General features: G+C 42.4%; 1 protein-coding gene across 3 annotated transcripts in view; it reads right to left on the minus strand.

The window, feature by feature from the left end:
- Positions 1 to 21134, minus strand: part of LOC122550041 (rho GTPase-activating protein 21-like) — a 253474-nt gene that overhangs the window by 101756 nt on the left and 130584 nt on the right. For all 3 annotated transcript variants that reach the window (XM_043690469.1, XM_043690471.1, XM_043690472.1), the window contains one exon: positions 13213 to 13305. In XM_043690469.1, the coding sequence (XP_043546404.1) occupies positions 13213 to 13305 (93 nt within the window). The remainder of the gene's footprint in view (positions 1 to 13212; positions 13306 to 21134) is intronic.

The raw sequence follows: 21134 nt of genomic DNA on the forward strand, positions 1-21134 counted from the left end.
AAAGTGACAAACAGCAATGGTCCCAAAACAGATCCTTGCGGAACACCGCTAGTGACGGCACTCCATGAAGAAACTTTGCCATCAACTACTACCCTCTGTCTTCTTCCATCCAGCCAATTCCTAATCCAAACCTCCAACTCACCCTCAATGCCATATCTCTGTATTTTCTGCAGTAGCCTACCATGGGGAACCTTATCAAACGCCTTACTAAAATCCATATATACCACATCTACCGCTTTCCCCTCATCAACCTCCTTCGTCACCTTTTCAAAGAATTCAATAAGGTTTGTGAGGCACGACCTGCCCTTCACAAAACCATGCTGACTATCCTTGATCACATTATTCCTATCCAGATGTGCATAAATCCTATCCCTTACAATTCTCTCTAAGACTTTGCCCACAACAGAAGTGAGACTCACCGGCCTATAGTTTAGGAGCTACATCATGTAATGGATGGTACTAAAAGGGGTTTGAGATCTGAGGTGCAATCAAAATCGCATTAAATGGCTGTTTAAAATCTTCTGGCACTGTGCTATTACAATGGAAACACATTAACTTCAGCCAGATTGTAGAAGGATGATGATTCTGCGCAGAAGTGTGCATCAATTATTTTATTTATGCATTTATTGTCTTGTGCCAATTTCAGTGTCTAAGAAATTAATGCTTTCCTAATGTGTGGCTTTAAGTTTAATGGAGGACTGTTAAATGTCAAGGAGACTGATGAATTCTACTTCTGAGTCCAAGTACAGAGGAACCTTATTTATCCAAGCAACAAGTATTTTGTTCAGATAACCAAATGGGTATAACACAGTTTAGCCAAGCATGGGGCCTTACGATCATGTTCGGACAACCCAAAATTCTGATAACTGAATGCTGGATAATTGAGGTTCCTCTGTAGTCAGTTAAAGCGTATAGTAATATAGAAAATAGGAGGAGTAAGCTATTCAGCCCTTCAATTATCTTTCACCATTCAATATTATCGAAATTGATCATCCAGCTCAGAACTCTGTTTCTGCTTTCTCCCCATAACCCTTTATTTCTCTAGCTCTAAAAACTGTATCTAATTGCTTCTTGAAAGCATTAAATGTTTTGGCCTCAACCAAATGTTTTGGCAGAGAATTCCACAGACACACCACTCCCTGGGTGAAGATATTTCTCATCTCAAATGGCTAACTGGCCTACCCCTGTCCTTAGACTGTAACCCTTGGTTCTGACTCCCAAGTCATCAGGAACATTCTTTCTGCATTTACTTTGTCTAGTCCTGTTAGAATTTTACAGGTTTCTATGAAACCTCGCCTAATTTTTCTAAACTTCAATGGATATAGTCCTAAACAATCCAGTATCTCTTCATACGTCAGTCCTGTCTTCCCAGGAATCAGTCTGGTAAACCTTTGTTGCACACTCTCCACAGACAGAACATCCCTCCTCAAAATAAGGAGTCTAACGCATGGTCAGGAGACTATGTCCAAGTGACCTGCAGTTCAAATCAACAGTGAATTAGGGCCAAATGTAAATTCTGGTGAGTCTTTTTCAATTTAAATATAAATTAAGAGTCAAACATAGGTAACACAACCTTCAACTAAGTTAAATTACCTTGTTTAAATTCAATGTACAGGGAAAGAGATACAGTAGATATCCTATTAACAGCACCTGTGGGAGCAGGAGTGTGCTAGTTGATCAAATATTCCAGATAATCAAGAGATCCACATGTTCAATGTAAAAACACACACTAAGTAATAGAAATGTAATCTGGGGTATGCACATCACTAGTGTACTTTATACTGTAAATGAATAATTTAAATAAACATACAATTTTTCCTTAAACTTACTGGCAGACAGCCTTCTCACTCACCTCAACTGACTACTTGGGCATCAAAGAACAAAGAAAATTACAGCACAGGAACATGCCTTCAGGCCCTCCAAGCCTGCACTAATCCAGATCCTCTATCTCAACCTGCCACCTATTTTCTGTAGGATCTGTATCCGTTTGCTCCCTACCCATTCATGTATCTGTCTAGATACATCTGAAATGGCGCTATGGTTCCTGCCTCTACCACTCCCGCTGGCAACACATTCCAGGTACCCACCACCCTCTGCGTGAAGAACTTTCCACACTTATCCCCCCTAAACCTTCCCCCTCTCACTTTGAACTTATAACCCCTAGTAACTGAATCCACCACTCTTGCTATCCACCCTGTCTACACCTTTCATGATTTTGTAGGCCTCAATCAGTTTCCCCCCACCAACCTCTGTCTTTCTAATGAAAATAATCCTAATCTACTCAACCTCTCCTCACAGCTAGCACCCTCCATATCAGGCAACGTCCTGGTGAATCTCCTTGCACCCTCTCCAAAGCATCCACATCCTTTTGGTAATGTGGCAGCCAGAACTGTTTGCAGTATTCCAAATGTGGTCAAACCAAACTCCTATACAACCGTAACATGATCTGCCAATACTTGTACTCAATACCTAGTCCGATGAAGGAAAGTACGCTGTATGCCTTCTTGAACACTCTACTGATCTGCATTGCCATCTTCAGGGAACAATGGACCCAGATCCCTCTGTACATCAATTTTCCCCAGGAATTTTCCATTTACTGTATAGTTCACTTTTGAATTGGATCTTCCAAAATGTATCGCATTGCATTTGTCTGAATTGAACTCCATTTGCCATTTCTCTGCCCAACTCTCCAATCTATATTCTGCTCTATCCTCTGACAGTCCCCTTCACTATCTGCTACTCCAAACTTGCTAATGAGGCAACCTATACCTTCCTCCAAATCACTTATGTATATCACAAACAACAGTGGTCCCAGTACAGATCCCTGTGGAACACCATTGGTCACAGTGAAAAATTCTTTTCTACTATTACTGTTTCCTGTTGCTCAATCAGTTCTCTATCCTTCTAGCTGGAACACATGCAACTTCACTTTCATCAGCCTACCATGGGGAACCTTATCAAACGCCTTACTGAAAGTACATGTATATGATATCTACATCTCTTCCCTCAACTGTCACTTCTTCAAAGAATTCTATCAGGTTTAAGACATGACCTTCCCTGCAAAAGAAAACATGCTTCTATCAATGATAAGCCCATTTTCTTCCAAATGGGAATAGATCCTATCCCTTAGCATCTTCTCCCGCACCTCTCCTACCACTGACATCAGGCTCACAGGTTTGCAATTACTTGGGAGTATCCCTGCTACCCTTCTTAAACAAGGGGACAACTTTAACAATTCTCCAGTCCTCCGGGATCTCCCCTGTGTTCAAGGATGCTGCGAAGATATCTGTTAAAGCCCCAGCTATTTCCCCTCTCGCTTCCCTCAGTAACCTGGGATAGATCCCATCCTGACCTGGGGACTTGTCCACCTTAATGCCTTTTAGAATACCCAACACCTCCTCCCTCCTTATGTCAACTTGACCTAGAGTAATCAAAGATCTATCCCTCACCTCAATATCCGCCATGTCCCTCTCAGTGAATACCAATGCAAAGTACTCATTAAGAATCTCACCCATTTTCTCTGACTCCACGCAGATCTTTCCTCCTTTGTCCTTGAGTGGGCCAATCCTTTCCCTAGTTACCCTCATGCTCCTTACATATAAATAAAAGGTTTTGGGATTTTCCTTAACCCTGCTCACTAAGGATATCTCATGATCACTTTTAGCGCTCTAATTCCTCATTTCAGATTGGTCCTATGTTCCTTTTATTCTTCCAGAGCTTCATCTGTCTTCAGTCACCAGACCTTATGTATGCATCCTTTTTTCCTCTTAGCTAGCTTCACAATTTCACCTGTTATCCTTGGTTCCCTAATCTTGACATTTCTATTCCTCATTTTCACAGGAAGGAGAGGCGGGGAAAACTGTCCCAGCTTCAGGAAAGTATGCAGAACCTGCTCCTGCTGCAAACGATGGGAGTCGATGTCACGGAGGACCTCAAGGAGGTGAAGGGCCAGCAAGCCTCGCTCTTTGCCTCAGAGGCCTCCAACATAATCTTCCGGTCCAGGGTCCGCTCCGTGGAGCAGGACGAGACGTGCTCACGTTTCTTCTTCCAGAAGGTGCACAAAGAGAGCTCCATGCTCAGCAGCCTGAAGGAAGAAGATGGCTCAATATCATCATCTCAGGCTAACGTCATGAGGATCAGCAAATCCTTCCATACCAGTCTGTATGACGCGAAGCCAACCGACAACGCGGCCTCCCAGTTGGTCCTGTCCTCTATCAGAGGTCTTAGACGACAGAACATGGGAGAGGCTGGACCAGCCGCTATCTCTGGATGAGCTGACCAAGACCCTACAGTCCTTCCAAAAGAATAAAACTCCCGGAAGCGACGGCTTACCGGTCGACCTCTATTCCTCTCTGTGGGACTTGATTGGCCAGGACCTGCTGGAGGTGTATGTCAGTATGCTTCTGGCAGGTAGCATGAGTGAATCCATGAGGAAAGGCATCATCACCCTCATCTACAAGCGGAAGGGGGAGAGGGAGGAACTCAGAAATTGGAAACCAATCTCACTATTGAATGCGGATTATAAAATTTTGTCAAAGGTAATCGCCAACCGGGTCAGGTCTGCTCTGGGGTCGTTGATTCACCCTGACCAAACTGTGCTGTACCGGAAGATCACTGAGAGTCTCACATACCTCAGGGATACAATCACCTACGTGCAGGACAGAAGGTTGGACACCTACCTGATCAGCTTGGACCAGGAGAAAGTCTTTGACAGGATATCACACACATATATGAGAGATGTTCTCTCCAAAATGGGCTTTGGGGAGGGAATCTGCAACTGGATCAGACTGCTCTACACCAACAGTGTCAGCGCAGTCTCAATCAATGGGTGGGAATCAGATAGCTTCCCAGTCAGATTTGGAGTCAGGCAGGGCTGCCTTCTCTCTCCTGCCTTGTTTGTGTGCTGCATGGAGCCATTTGCCAAGTCCATCAGGAAGGATGCGAGCCTGAGAGGGGTGACTATTCCTGGCAGCAGGGGCCTGTAGGTTAAGACCTCCCTGTACATAGATGACGTCGCCGTTTCCTGCTCAGATCTGCTGTCCATGCACAGACTCCTATGCATATGTGACCAGTTCGAATGGGCCTCGGGGGGCCAAGGTAAACCGAGGCAAGAGCGAGGCCATGCTCTTTGGGAACTGGGCCGACCAATCCGCGATCCCCTTCACTGTCAGGACCGACCACCTGAAGGTGTTGGGTATTTAGTTCGGGGGGGGTTGGGGCATGCGCTAAGTCTTGGGAGGAGCATATCAGCAAAGTGAGGCAGAAATTGGGCAGATGGAAGCGACATTCGCTCTCCATCACGGAAAAAAAACCTGGTCATCAGGTGTGAGGCACTGTCACTGCTGTTATATGTGGCACAGGTCTGGTCTATTCCCAGAACCTGTGTCGCTGCAGTCACCCGGGCCATCTTCTAATTTATATGGAGATCAAAGATGGACCGGGTCCGAAGGGACTCAATGTATAAAGATTTGGGCAGCGGGGGAAAAAATACACCCAATGCCACCCTCACCCTGATGGCCACCTTTGTGTGTGGCTGCATCAAGCTGTGCGTGGATCCCCAGTACACAAACACCAAGTGTCACTACGTACTGAGGTTCTACCTGTCCCCGGTGTTGTGAAGTATGGGCCTGGCCTCGCTGCCGTGGAACGCTCCGAGTAGTTGGACTGTTCCGTATCACCTGTCCTTCGTGGAGAGGTTTATGAAGAAAAACATCTTTGACCACAAGTCCATCAGGAAGTGGTCAGCACGTAGTGTCCTTGAAACCCTTCGATAAAAGGAGATGGTGGATCCTATCAAGATGTTCCCTGAGCAGACTGTCAAAGCCATTTGGCAGAATGCCTCATCGCCAGAACTTTCCAATAAGCACCAAGACATGGCTTGGCTGGTGGTGAGAAGGGCTCTGCCTGTGAGATCCTTTATGCACGCCCGGACTCTCAGCCGCACCGCACACTGCCCTCGAAGTGGCTGCGGGGGGAACGAGACTGTCACACACCTCATTCTGGAACGTGCCTACGCAGAAGTCTGGAGAGGAATGCAGTGGTGTTTGTCGAGGTTCGTCCCGAGCAGCGCCGTGATGCGGGACTCCGTGCTCTACGGTCTGTTCCCCGGGACGTACACAGAGACGAACATCAACTGTGCCTGGAGGATCATCAACTCGGTGAAGGACGCTCTCTGGGCGGTCCAAAACCTGTTGATTTTCCAGCTGAAGGAATTGACCCCGACTGAGTGTTGCAGACTGGCACATTCCAAGGTCCAGGACTACGTGTTGAGGGACACGCTGAAGCTTGGGGCAGCTGCCGCCAAGGCGCGGTGGGGAAAGACCACCGTGTAACATCTGCCTGTCTAAGAAGAACAGGGGGCCCACACAGTCATTTGGGCTCTGCTGACGCCTCAGCTAAATGTATGGACATATGATTGATAAACATAGAGACCTGTATATACAAATGATAAATTCTGATCTCTGTATGCAAAGGAATGGAATGTTTACGTATGCATGGCATGACCAACTGTGCAGACCATCAAAATATCTTATGAATAAAGTATATTTTTGAAATAAAACAAATTTTCACAGGAACATATCTATTCTGAACTCTAATCAACCTCTGTTTAAAAGCCTCCCACATTTCGAACGTGGATTTCCCTTCCAACAGCTGCTCCCAATCTACATTTCCCAGCTCCTGCCGAATATTATTATAGTTGGCCTTCCCCAATTTAGCACTCTTCCTTTCGGACCACTCTCGCCTTTGTCTGTGAGTAATCTAAAACTTATGAAATTGTGGTCACTATTCCCAAAGTAATCCCCTACTGTAACTTCAAACACCTGGCCGTGCTAATTCCCCAACACCAGGTCCAGTATGGCCCCTTCCAGACTTTGACTATTTACATACTGGTCTAGAAAACCCTCTGGATGCTCTTTACAAATTCTGCTCCATCCATACCTATAACACTAAGTGAATCCCAGTCAATGTTGGGAAAATTAAAATCACCCATTACCACCACCCTGTTGCTCCTTTATCTTTCCATGATCTGTTTACATATTTGTATCCCTATCTCACATTCACTATTCAGAGACATGTAGTACAGCCCCAACATCGTTACCGCGTCCTTCCTATTTCTAAGCTCAGCCCATATTGCCTCACTGCTTGAGTCCTCCATAATGCCCTCCTTCAGCACAGCTGTGATATCTTCTTTGATCAGTAATGCAACTCCTCCACCCCTTTTACCTCCCTCTTGATCCAGCTTGAAATATCTTGGGATATTTAGTTACCAATCATGCCCTTCCCTCAACCAAGTCTCAGTAATAGCAATAACATCATATTCCCAATCCAAGCCCTAAGTTCATCTGCCTTACCTACTACTAGTATATGTCCTGGTAGCTACAGAGAAACTGACTCAAAACTGAAGCAACTGTTGATAGTTCATGTGGCTGTTCGATAAGTAAGCGAAGTAAAATATAGTTAACCCATGGATTGTTTTCTGTAGCATCTGGGCTGTTGTGCTCTTACGCAGCTGACCACTTGTGCAGCAAGTGTCACGAGCTGCAGAAATTCAAGAGGCAGACAGCTACATGGACAGCATGCTCAGGTAGCTGGTCACACCACAGGCTAAGAACATGGTGGTAGAAGTGAAATGGGTAACTGCTAGGTAGTCCAAGAAAACCAGGTAGGTCATAGAGATGCACAGCACGGAAACAGGCCCTTTGGTCCAACTTGTCCATGCCAACCAAATATCTGAATCGTCCCATTTGCCAGCATTTGGCCCATAATCCTCTAAACTCTTCAAATTCATATACTCATCCAGAGCTTTTTAAATGTTGTAATTGTACCAGCCTCCACCACTTCCTCTGGCAGCACATTCCATACACACATTACTCTCTGCATTTAAACGCTGCCCTTTAGCTCCCTTTTAAATCTTTCCCATCTCACACTAAACCTATGCCCTCTAATTCAGAACTCCCCCAACCCAATCCATGCCCCTCATGATTTTATAAACCTCTAAGGTCACTCCTTAGCCTCCAACACTTCAGGGAAAACAGTTTCAGCTTACTTATCTTCTCCCTATAGCTCAAATCCTCCAACCCTGGCAACATCCTTGTAAATCTTTTCTGAACCCTTTCAAGTTTCACAACATCCTTCCAAAGGAGGGAGATCAGAATTGCATGCAGTATTCCAAAAGTGGCCTAATCAATGTCCTGTACAGCCGCAACATGACCTCCCAACTCCTATACTCAATGCTCTAACCAATAAAGGTAAGCATACCAAACTCCTCCTTCACTAATCTACCTACCTGCAACTCCACTTTCAAGGAACAATGAACCGGCACTCCAAGGTCGCTTTGTTCAGCAACACTCCCCAAGATGTTCCCATTAAGTGTTTAAGTCCTGCCCTGATTTGCTTTTCCAAGATGCAGCACCTTACATTTATGTAAATTAAATTCCATGTGCCAGTCCTGATGCAGGAATCCTGTTAGTTTCTGCTTGCTCAGCGGTTTGTCATTTTGGCTACTGGAGTGAGCATATTGGATCGTCAGAGGAGTGCAGTCAAAGCCAAGTTGCTCAGCTGTACAGGAAGGGAGAAAGAAACAGACAAGCGGAGTAATGACAGAGGATTCATTAGTTAGGGGAATGGACAAGCTTTTTTGACTCTCAGGCTGAATGACTCGATAACTCCAAGATGGTCTGTTACTTTGAGAGAAAGTGAGGGCTGCAGATGCTGGAGATCAGAGCTGAAAATGTGTTGCTGGAAAAGCGCAGCAGGTCAGGCAGCATCCAAGGAACAGGAGAATCAACGTTCCGGGCATAAGCCCTTCTTCAGGTATGAGGAAAGTCGAAATGTCGATTCTCCTGTTCCTTGGATGCTGCCTGACCTGCTGCGCTTTTCCAGCAACACATTTTCAGCTATGGTCTGTTACTTTCCTGGCACCAGAACAAAGGATGTCTCAGAGTTGCTGCTGGGTATTCTTCTGGCGAATATCGAGAGATCAGTTGAATGAGGCCCCTAAAGCTAATTTTGAGTAGGTAGTAATGAAAGCAGGACATCTAAAGCATTAATCTTTACTTCTAGTCTAATGGCCTAGTGAGCATAGAAATGGGAGAACTCAGCGATTGACCATGTGGCTGAAGAATAAATGTGGAGCAATTTTTGTGAGGTTTTCTGCTCAGTTAAAGGGCAAGTAGGACCTGTACACGATGGATAAACTGCATCTTACTAGAACTGGGACTAATCTCCTTGGTAGGCTATTCGCTACTGATGAAACACTACATTAAACAGTAACTTTGCTTTTGTTTTCACAGAAGATAAAGGAAACATCTCAAATACTAGAAAAACACAGGCGCTGTGAAATTGAGGAATTAAAAGAAATTAATATTCGTGAAGAGTACTGAACCAAGTTGATAAAATCACTAGACCAATTCAGTCCTATAACATTGAAGGTGGTGGATGGAGAACTGGTATATGGATTGGTTGTTAGCTTTCAAAATTATTCAGCTCATTGCTTAAAAATAGATACATTGTTGTGGCTCTTTATCTTGCAAGTCTTGCAAATTGCCCTGATGAATGCAAGGTGAAAAGTTGTGACAAGATGTGGCTTTTTCCTTCAAACAATATTCAAGTTCTTTACAAACAAACAAATAATCATTAGATTCTGGAATGTTTCCTAGGGGCTGAGAAGTGCAAGTGGAAAGAAAATGTAACTATTTATGTATAATGTAGTAGATAGGAGCAAGAGTAGGCCACTTGACCCCTTGAGCCTGTTCTGCCATTCATGGCTAATAATCAAACTCAATATCCTAATACTGCCCTCCTCATATCCCTTTAGCCACAAGAGCTGTATATACTGCGTCCTTGAAAAACACAATGTTTTTGCCTCAGCCATTTTCTGTGATAGTGAATTCCATTGTAGAGAAGAAAGGGGAGAGTGAAGAACAATAGGACTGTCAGTTTGATATCAGCACTTCGAAAAATGTGAGAATCAATTATTAAAAAATGCGATAACCAGACAGTAGGTTTGGAAAGTTAGATTGAGCAGACTTATAAAAAGGAAAATCATGGTTGAAAAACTTGATAGGAGTTTGTTTTTAGGATACTACCTGTCACGCTGACAAAAGAATGCAGTGTATTTGGATTTTTCAGATGGCTTTTCATAAAAGTCGAAGAGTGTGGCACTGGAAAAGCACAGCAGGTCATGCAGCATCCGAGGAGCAGGAAAATCGATGTTTCAGGCATAAGCCCTTCATCAGGAATGATGAGATCGCAGTGAATAAAATTAGAGTACATGAGACTGGGAAAACCATATTAGTATGGATTGAAAGAAAATCAGAAAAGTTGAAGAAACTTTGACAATATCTGTGGTGAGAAAACAGAGTTAACGTATTGAGTCGAATAAAGCTTCTTCAGAGATGTCACTGGAATTGAAACATTAATACTGCTTTCTCTGCACAGTAACTCCAGCAATTTTTGTTTCTGCTTCAGATCCTCAGCATCCACAGTTCTTTGTTCTATTTTAGTGTGGATTGGTTAATGGACTGAAAGAAGAGAGAAGGAATAAACTGATTACTCAATATAGCAAGCTATTACAAGTTGGATGTCATAAGGAAAATTGCTAAGTTTACAGTTAATCACAAGCTATATAAATGAATTGGATATGGGGACCAGTTGTTTTAGTTTCAAATTTGACGGTGACAGCAAACTGGGTAAGAACACAAGTTTAGAGGAGGATGCAAGACGACTTTCAGGAAGACTTCAGATAGGCTAAGTGAATGGACTAGCACATGACAGATGGAACATACTAATTTAGGAGAAAAAAACAGAAAAGCAGAATATTTCTAAAATGGCAAGAGATCAGAAAGTGTATATGCCCAAAGTGACCTGGATGCCTTTGTTCATGAGGTGCAAACAATTAGCATATGGTGTGCTGGCCTTCATTGCCAAGAGATCGAGTACAGGCAGGAAGATGTCTTACTGCAGTTATATATGGAGTTTGCTGAAACCTCATCTGCTGCATTCCTTATGGTTTTGGTCCCCTTATTTAAGAAAGGATATACCTGCCATATAGGGAGCATAAGAGAAATTCACCAGATTGTTTTATGAAGAGAGCTTAAGGATCCTGGGTCTACATCCCCAAGAGTGGGTAGACAGAAGGTGGGTAACTCATTCAAACCAACAGAACTCTTATAGACCATGACAGGGTGGATGTTGATACGATGTTTCCATTGTCTGGCAAATCTAAAATCAGGGAACATAAATGATATCCTTTTTTTCCTGAGATTAAGACTGAGATGAACAGGAATTTCTTCACTTGGAGAATGGTGAATCCTAGAATTCCTCATACCAGACGGCGATAAAGCTCAAACACTGAGCTTGTTCAAGACAGAAATCAATTGATTTCTTGAGATTAATAAAATTAAGGGAAAGTGTTATTAACATAGATAATCAGCCATGATCTAAGTGAGTGGCAAAACAGACTTGATTAGAACAGGAGTAGATGATTCAAACAATGTTTCAAATATCTAACAAGTAATCACAAATTCAGAGGGTATTAACCTGTGACTGCATACCTAGTAAATTAGGTGAGAATGAAAGAAAAAACTCTGATAGCCAAAACTTAAGTTACTGAAATCAAAAATGTGTCATTCGAAAAAGCCTCACAAAGGCCTCTTAAAAAATACATATTGCACCCTGCATCATGCTAAGCAGCATCCTGGATAATGCATACCCTCACTGAAAATTACTTTGAAAAAACCTTTAGGATCATTCTCCTAACTTTACTGCACAGTCAGTTTCTGAACAAAATTAATGCACTTTATTAACTTGAAAACCTGCACCAGTACCTTTGTCTTGAAACTCCCTCAAATGCTTGTAAAGAGGCATAATCAGTAAAAACTTATCACACTCATTTCAACTTGGTCAGGTCCAGGGCATTTTAAAGCCATTTCTAAAGGAATGCAAAAATGCAAGGGACACTCATTGCAACTTGAATTCAAAAGTGCGTTTTTTGAAAAGCTGTTTTTGGAAATTATGAAAGCTCCAAATTATTGGGCTAGATTCAATGGAGCCTGTCAGAGCATGAAACATGGCAGTTAGGCTCATTTAATTGTGAAGGAGGTCCTGAAACAATGTCTCATCAGCAACAAAATTTCCCTGGGATTAAGTCAGAAGGCAGAAGAACTGACCTACGTTTCCTTGTTACCAACACTGCTGAAAGACTTTGCTTCTAACCCTCCTACCCTCCCTCGCACATTGCCTCCACTCACGATATGATCCTGTCTTCTCTACACCTTTTGTTTGTGTTGTCACAATGGAACTGAAACATTAGTCACCGCATGAGTCTACCGACCGGCCGGTAACTTTCAGAGGGCAGGATGGCGACTGGCAAGGACCTCATTACCAGGAAGGCATAGTGGGGGCCTAAGGATTTCACTGAGCAGCCCCCCTGGAACTGACAGGGGGTCGCAACCAGTTCCCCACAATGGGCAACACAGTACCCTGGTCTTTTTTTAAACAGTAAGCTCAAACATTGATGCAAATACCACTTGCAAACTACAAATTTCAGAGTGCAGAGAGTGCACTCCTAAATCCTAAGTGACAACCTAAATCCCACATCCTACATCAGAACACTGTTCGCTCTATGATTCAGGCCATTAAAAAGCCAAATGATGTGTCAAACCCAATGAAAAATGATGAATTCCAGGAATAGAAAATGGTACTCTTGAAAACGTGAGAAGCAATAAATGGATTTATACATAGTAAGAGTTTGGTTAAAAAGACATTCAGGTAGAGGAAATAAATTTTGCATGACTACCTTTATGCAACAGCCAGCACAACTACAGTATCATTAGATATGACCTGCCGCTCAGGGAATATATCTTAGGAATACAGAACAGGAGCCGCAATGCTTCCTCAAAGTATGGAATGAGCTGCCAGAGGAAGTGGTGGAGGCTGGTACAATTGCAACATTTAAAAGACATTTGAATGGGTATAAGAATAGGAAGGGTTTGGAGGGATATGGGCAGGGTCCTGGCGATTGGGTTGGGATATCTGGTCGGTGTGGACGGGTTGGACCGAAGGATCTGTTTCCATGCTGTACACCTCTATGACTCCATATTCTGTATGCTCTAGCTATGGCTTTAAATATGAAACTGACTCAACATTTCTAAAAGCCCAGTGCATAACACTCATTTCATGAACTGTGTTCTTAAACGAGCATCTTAGTACCTGTACATAATCCAGCTCCATGCGCTGGTCCACCTTCTTTAACCTGTTTAACAAAGATGGTGTCCATGGGCTCCAGCTTGCCTTTAGTTTGTCCTGTATAAAAAAAGGAAGGCTCATTAGTCAATTTAAGAGAGCTTGTTTCACACTAGACTATGAAATTTTCAAGCTGAAAATATTTTTTTTTAAAGTATTAATTAATTAATATCAAGACTATTCAAAACAAATTCCACTTAATTCCATTTATCATCAAAGTTAAGGGGATTCATCTGAATGAATTAAATAACAGTCATCAAAACCTGATTAGGCACAGAACATCAGCTGCTTTCTGGCTCGATGAGGATTTAAGGTTTACAGATTAATACAATCCAAAAATAACCCACCAAAAATAATTCTGTTGAAACACGCACAACAAAACAATGTTATCAAGTTATTTGCTCTTGGTAAACTATAAATATTCCAATGCCTGCAACAACAACCCCAACAAATGGGCGGCACGGTGGCACAGTGGGCGGCACGGTGGCACAGTGGTTAGCACTGCTGCCTCACAGCGCCGGAGACCCGGGTTCAATTCCCGCCTCAGGCGACTGACTGTGTGGAGTTTGCACGTTCTTCCCGTGTTTGCGTGGGTTTTCTCTGGGTGCTCCGGTTTCCTCCCACAGTCCAAAAGATGTGCAGGTCAGGTGAATTGGCCATGCTAAATTGCCCGTAGTGTTAGTTAAGGGGTAAATGTAGGGGTATGGGTGGGTTGCGCTTCGGCGGGGCGGTGTGGACTTGCTGGGCCGAAGGGCCTGTTTCCACACTGTAAGTAATCTAATCTAAAAAAAAATGAATTAAAACCAGAAGTGAGCAATTTGGTCCTTCAACCTGCTCCACAATAAAATGAGTTCCGAGTTCCACGTTCTCATCTCTCCTTGATTACCTTTGACTTCTTTTTATTTATGGGACGTCGGTACTGCTGCAAGCCAGCACCTATTGCCCAATGGTGCCCATTGCTTTGCAGTCTGAGATAGATAACACCAGGCTAAAATAGGAAATTTCCTTCCCTAAAAGGATATTAAAGAACTTGGTGAGTTTTACAATAATCATCAGTGGCTACATGGTTGATATCAAGCTAGATTTTCAGCTCAGAATTTTATTGAATTCAAATTCCTTGGTAAGATTTGAACTAATATCCCCAGAACATTAGGCTGGGTCTCTATATTACGAGTCCAATAGCACTACCACAGAACCACCATCTGCCCCCACTAGACACTCCCTTACCCTTAAAAATATTTAGTGACCTCCACCTCAACAGACATTATTGCAATGTTACACAACCTTAGAAATCTCACAACACCAGGTTGTAGTCCAACAGATTTATTTGGAAGCACTACCTTTAGGAGCGCTGCTCCTTCATCATCTTCATAAGATTGTAAGACAAACTCTTATACTCCAAAAGCTAATGCGTCAGAATAAACCTGTTGGACTATAACCTGGTGTTGTGTGATTTTTAACTTTGCACATTCCAGTCCAATACCGGAACCTCCAAATCATTACACAACCTTAAGAGAAAAGTTTTCCTTTATCTCAGTCCTAAAAGAATGACAAAAAGGTTTAATCAGGTTAACTAAATTGTCGCATGAGAGGAAGTTAGTCAGAAATGTAAAAATAGACTGTTTAATAGCAAGTGTCTTTTTTCATAGAGTGCTTACAGTGTGGAAGCAGGCCATTCAGCCAATCAGGTCCATACCAACCCTCTGAAGAGCATCCCACCCAAACCCACCCCCTACCCCTATAAATCTGCATTCCCCATGGCTAACCCACCTCGTCTACACAATCCTGGACATGATGGTTGACTTATCACAGCCAACCCACCTAACCTGCACATCTTTGGACTGTGGGAGGAAACCGGAGCACCCGCTGGAAACCCACGTAGACATGGGCCACAGTTCAATATTTGTTGCTAATACAAAGTTCAGAAGTACTGTAACCTACAAGACAGCGTAGGACTTAAATGCAGACAAGTTGCTGAAATAGGAGGACAAGGGCATGACTAAATGCATAAGTGTAAAATAACTTGCTATGATAAGAACAATGCAAAGAGACAACATAAAGGATATATTTCCAAACAGGATGCAGAAGCAGAAGGATATGGGGATAGGTGTGCACAAACCAGTGATGCTAGCCGGAGAGGTTGAGTGAGAGATTAATAAAACACACAAGATCCTGGACTCTATAAATAGAGGCAACAATTACAAACAGCAAAACAGTTACAATCAACTCGCATAAAACACTGGTTCAGTCTCAACTGTAACATTATGACCAGTTCTAGGCTGCACACTTTAGGAAGGAGAGACAGACATGAGCCAGGGTGCAGATACGATCCATGAGAATCGTTTGTCATCCTTGGGACTAGTTACATAGATTAGAAAAGTTGGGGTTTGTTCAGGATTGTTTGCTTTGGATAAGGTTGTGGGGATCTGACAGAGGTATTTAAAATCATGAGGGCACTGGGCAAAGTATATAGATAGAAACGATTCCCATTAGTACAAGGATTAAAAACTAGAGTTCAGATTCATGGAAATTTCTAGTATCAGACTTGTATCAAATTAGAATCAAACTTAAAAAGCAGAGACAGGTGACAGGTCAGAAAGATTGGACAAATATAAGAACAAAGAATGACTAAAAGATTAATCAAGAAGGAAAAATAGAGTTTGAGAGAAAGCTAACCAGAAATGTGGTGTGTGCCTATAAATGCTTTTTAAAAGTTATCACCGGGAGTCTTTTTCCTATGGAAAGTGAGCCTGAGAATTACTAGTGGAAAAGGAGCTGGAAGCAGATTTGGTGAATGTGTGCTGTGCATTAGTCTTCACTAGAGAGGTACAAGTAAAATCCCAGAAATAGCCGTTAAAATATGAACTAAGAGGAAGTGAGGAACTCTGGAAAATTGCAATCAACAGGTAAGTAGTGCTGAGGAAAATGTCCTAGTTGCAAACTAAGCCACTGAGTCCTGATGAACTTCATCAGAGCCTCTTAAAAGGAGTCAGTAAGTCAGGTGGTTCATGCATTGGTTTTATTTCTTCCAAAATGTTTCAGAATTCTTTAAATTCAGGAACAGTTCTACAGTATTAGATTGCCAGTGGGATGACAGATGCAGTTCAATTCAGATAAATGCAAGGTGTCGCACTTTGGTAAGACAAATGAGGACAATTACTGGTAGGACTCTGTGGAATGTTGTCAAACAGACAGACCTGGGGTGCAGGTACATTGTTCCTTGAAAGTGGCATCACAGGTAGACAGGTTGGTGAAGGCAGCGTTTTGCATGCTTGCCTTCATTGGTTACAGCAATGAGTACAGGAGTTGCAAAGTCATGTTATAGCTGTACAAGACTCTGGTGAAGCCACATTTGGATTACTACATACAATTCTGATTGACCTAATATAGCAAGATCGCTATTAAAGTGGAAAGGGTGCAAAAAAGATTTACAATGACGTTACTGATACTGGAGGGTTTGAGTTACAAGGAGAGGCTGGAACTTTATTCCCTGGAGATTAGGCTGAGAGGTGACCTTATAAAAAGTTTGCAAAATCATGAGGGACATAGATAAGGTGAATAGCAAAGGTCTTTTCACCAAGGTAGGGAAGTTAAATACTATAGGGAATATTTAAGGTAGGAGGGGAAAGATTTTAAAAGGGACCTGAGGAGCAACCTTTTCACACAGAGGGTGATGTGTACACATGAACTTTGATTATCCAGTATTCGATTATCCAAATTTCAGATTATCCGGCAAGATCGCAAGGTTCCAATGCTTGCCTAAACTATGCTTTGCAGCATTCGATTAACCGAATGATATACCCCTTGCCCGTATCCTTCAGATAATCGAGGTTCCTCTGTACATGGCATTTTGTAAAAGACCCATTTATGTGTACTGTTTTTTTTCTGTTAGCCAGCCAATATACTACTAATATCAAAGATCAGTGCTGGGACCTCTGCTGTTTTTAATGTATATAACTGACTTGGATGAAAATATAGTTGGTCTGATTGGGAAGTTTGCAGACAATACGAAAATCGATGGCATTGTGGATAACGAAGGTTGTCAAAGGATGTAGCAGGATATCTATCAGTTAGAAAGTTGGATGGAGAAACAGCATAGAATTTAATTCAGACAAGTGAGAGGTGAAGCATTTTGCAAGGTCAAATGCAAGAGGAAAATGTACTGTAAATCGGCGTACCCTCAGTAGCATATACAGAGGAATCTTAGCCTGCAAGTCTATAGCTCCCTGAAAATGGCAACACAACTAGATAAGGTGATAAAGAAGGCAAATGGCATACTTTCCTTCAGTCAGGACATTCAGTATAAAACTTGGCAAGTCATGTTGCAGGTGTATAAAACTTTAGTTTGACCACATTTCAAATAGTGTGCGCAGTTTTGGTCTCTGGCCCAAATAGATTAAAAGACTTTTGCTTAACAAAAGCTTATCTACCTCAAATTTAAAATTAACAACTGATCCAGCATCCGTTGCGGTTTATGGAGGAGAGTTCCAAACAACATCTACCCTTTGTGTAGAAGTGCTTCCTAACGTCTTTCCTGAGTGGTCTCTTCAATCAGTGGAATAGTTTTTAATTATTTCTTCTGTCTTTTCCTGTTATTTTTCATGAAGACTTTGATCAGAACACCACAACCTTATAAATTCTGGAGAAAACAGGCTTGATTTTTTAATCCCTCCTCATAATTTAAACCCTGTCAAATCCCCGTATCAGTCTTGGAAACCTATGTTGTACTCTCTCCAATTCCAATATATTCTGGATGTAGGTTTGCTCGCTGAGCTGAAAGGTTCATTTTCAGACGTTTCGTTACCTTACTAGGTAACATCTTCAGTGGACCTCACACGAAGCAATGCTGAAAATTCCTGCTTTCTATTTATAAGTTTGGGTTTCTTTGGGTTGGTGATGTCATTTCCTGTGGTGAAGTCACTTCCTGTTCCTTTTCTCAGGGAGTGGTAGATGGAGCCTCCATTCTTCCTAAAGTGTAGTGCTCAGGTCTGCTCTCACTACACCAAGAAAGATCTAACCAGTGTTTTTGATAACTGCAGTGTAACATCTGCACACTCAAGATATAAAGGCCAGCTTTCCATGAACATTACTTTCTGTAGCTGTTCATGGCATTTTGAAGATCTAAGCCCCCAAAGTCTGTTTGGACATCAACTATTTAACTTGGTAGCATCAAGAAAGTACCCTGATCTATACTTTTTCAGTCCAAATGAATAATCTCTCACTTGCTTACATTGTACTCCATAAACTACAGTTTACCTATTTATCTGGTCTATCAATATGCCCTTATATATTTATGCTATCATCTACATTGTATACAATGCTGTCTAACTTTGTGTCATTAGCAAATTTGGATAGATGCTTTTCTATGCCATTATCCACGTCGTTAATAAATAATATGAATAATTGAGACCCTAACACAGATTCTTGTGGGACACCACTGGTCACATCCTGCCAATTTGCACACCTACCCATTATCCCTAACTTCTGCCTACCACTCAATCAATTTCCTAGCCATGTCAGTAATTTGTGAGTTCTGTGAGCTTCTACCTTAGTAACTCTCTTGAGGGACTTTATATCGACTTGCAAAAGACATTTGATAAACAACGTCCATGGACATTCCCTTATCCACTACCATAAGTCAACTCTTCAAAAATAAATTCAATGAGGTGTATTAGGCAAGTGCTGTTAAGAAGGCATACGGTGTGTTGGGTTTTATTGATAGAGCGATTGAGTTCCGGGGCCGTAACGTCATGCTGCAACTATACAAAACGCTAGTGCAGCTGCACTTGGAATATTGTGGACAGTTCTGGTCGCCCCATTACAGGAAGGATGTGAAGCACTGGAAAAATTGCAAAGGAGATTTACCAGGATGTTGCCTGGTCTGGAGGGATGGTCTTATGAGGAAAGGTTGAGAGACTTGCGTCTTTTCTCATTGGAGAGAAGATGGCTAAGAGGGGATATGATAAGAGACATACAAGATGATCAGAGGATTAGATAGGGTAGACAATGAAAGTCTTTCCTAGGATGAGGGGGCATAACTACAAATTGAAGAGTAATGGATGTCAGAGGCAGGATCTTTACTCAGTGGTAAGGGCATGGAATGCCCTGCCTGCCAATATAATTAACTCAGCCAATTAGGGAGATTTAAACAGTCTTTGGATAAGCACATGGATTATGATGGGATAGCATAGGGGAATGAACTGAGAATAGTTCAGAGGTCGGTGCAACAATGAGGCCTGAAGAGCCTGTTCTGCACTGTATTGTTCTATGTTCTACGTACCCTTCATGAATCCATGCTGACTCCCTGATCAACTGAAAGTTTGAGTAGTTCAGTTATCTCCCCTTCGATTATAGACTGCAACAATTTCCCTACCACAGACGTTAGGCTAACTGATCTGTAATTCCCTGGTTTTCATTTTTTTGCCCTTCTTAAAGCAGAGTGACATATGTAATTTTCCAATCCAGAGGGATGACACCTGTATCTAGGAAACGAAAGATGCCTTAAGTATAATTTTCATTGTGCTCCCCTACTTCTTTTAACATCCTCAGAAGGAAACTGTCATGTATTGGGAATTTATCACTCTTGTTAGTCTGAGTAGCAGCAGCAGCAACAACAGAAAAGGAAAGGGGTTCAACGGCAGCAGAAATAGGATAAATACCTGAAGTGTTGGCCTAGATCGAGGTCAGTCCACACAGTGACAGCAGCAACAACAAAGATGCGCAAACTTTAGGGTGAACAGCAACAGCATTAGGATAAATACCTGAGGAATGGAGGTCAGTCAAATTGAACATGGATCTGAGTCGAGGGGCGACAGCAAAGTGGCTTGACTGCTCAGGAAACCAAGTGTGCAAACAGTGAGCAGTGTCTGGAGAGAAACTACTGTTTGTAGTTGTGGCCTGCTAGGATTGGAGAGTGGGAGTGAGAGACCTGAGTTTGGTGACTGGGGGATTATGTTGTGTAATCAATTTCTGGATTATTGTCTGTAGTTGAAGTAGTAGATTTAGCTGATAAGGTTTGAAATGGCAGGAGCACTTGGCCTGTGGAATACCGTGGAATTAATTTAGAAAGACATCATGAATTGGCGCTGGTGGGCTGAAGGGCCAGTTCCTATGCTGTACTGTTCTTTGAATTACATTGATTTCCTCATTATTAATATTTTATCTATATTAATTTTATTCTTTCCCTGTTTCCAATACTTACTTTTCTTAGGGCTTCTGGCAAACTGTCCTCCTGTCCTACTGTAAATACTGAGGAAAAGTAATTAATCAAAGTAGTTTTCTACTTTGTCTCCCTTTCTGAAAAAAAGTGTTAGCAATACTATTTTAGTCATAGAGACATACAGCACAGAACCAGGCCCTTCGGCCCAACTCGTTAATGCCAACCAGGTTTCCTAAACTAAACTAGTCCCATTTGGCTGTATTTAGCTCCTATCCCTCCAAACCTTTCCGATTCATGTTCCTGCCCAAATGTCCTTTAAATATTATAATGGTACCTGCCTTCTCTGGCAGCTCGTTCCAGAAAGGTTTTAGAAAAGATTAACCAGGATGTTGCCAGGGTTGGAGAGTTTGAGCCACAGTGAGATGTTGAATAGGCTGGGGCTATTTTGCCTGGAACATTGGAGGCTGAGGGATGATCTAACGAAAGTGTATAAAATCATGGGGGACATGGATAGGGTGAATAGTCAAGGTCTTTTCCCCAGGGTTATGAATTCCAAAACTAGCGGGCATAAGTTTAGGGTGGGAAGGGAAAGATCTAAAAGGGACCTAAGGGACTGAGCTGCCAGAGGAAGTGGTGGAGATTGGTACAATTGCAACATTTAAAAGGCACAGGATGGGTATATGAATAGGAAGGATTTAGAGGGATATGGGTCAAATGCTGGCACTGTGCT

Source organism: Chiloscyllium plagiosum, chromosome 5 (genome assembly GCF_004010195.1).
Source record: "Chiloscyllium plagiosum isolate BGI_BamShark_2017 chromosome 5, ASM401019v2, whole genome shotgun sequence".
NCBI classification, from domain to species: Eukaryota; Metazoa; Chordata; class Chondrichthyes; order Orectolobiformes; family Hemiscylliidae; genus Chiloscyllium; species Chiloscyllium plagiosum.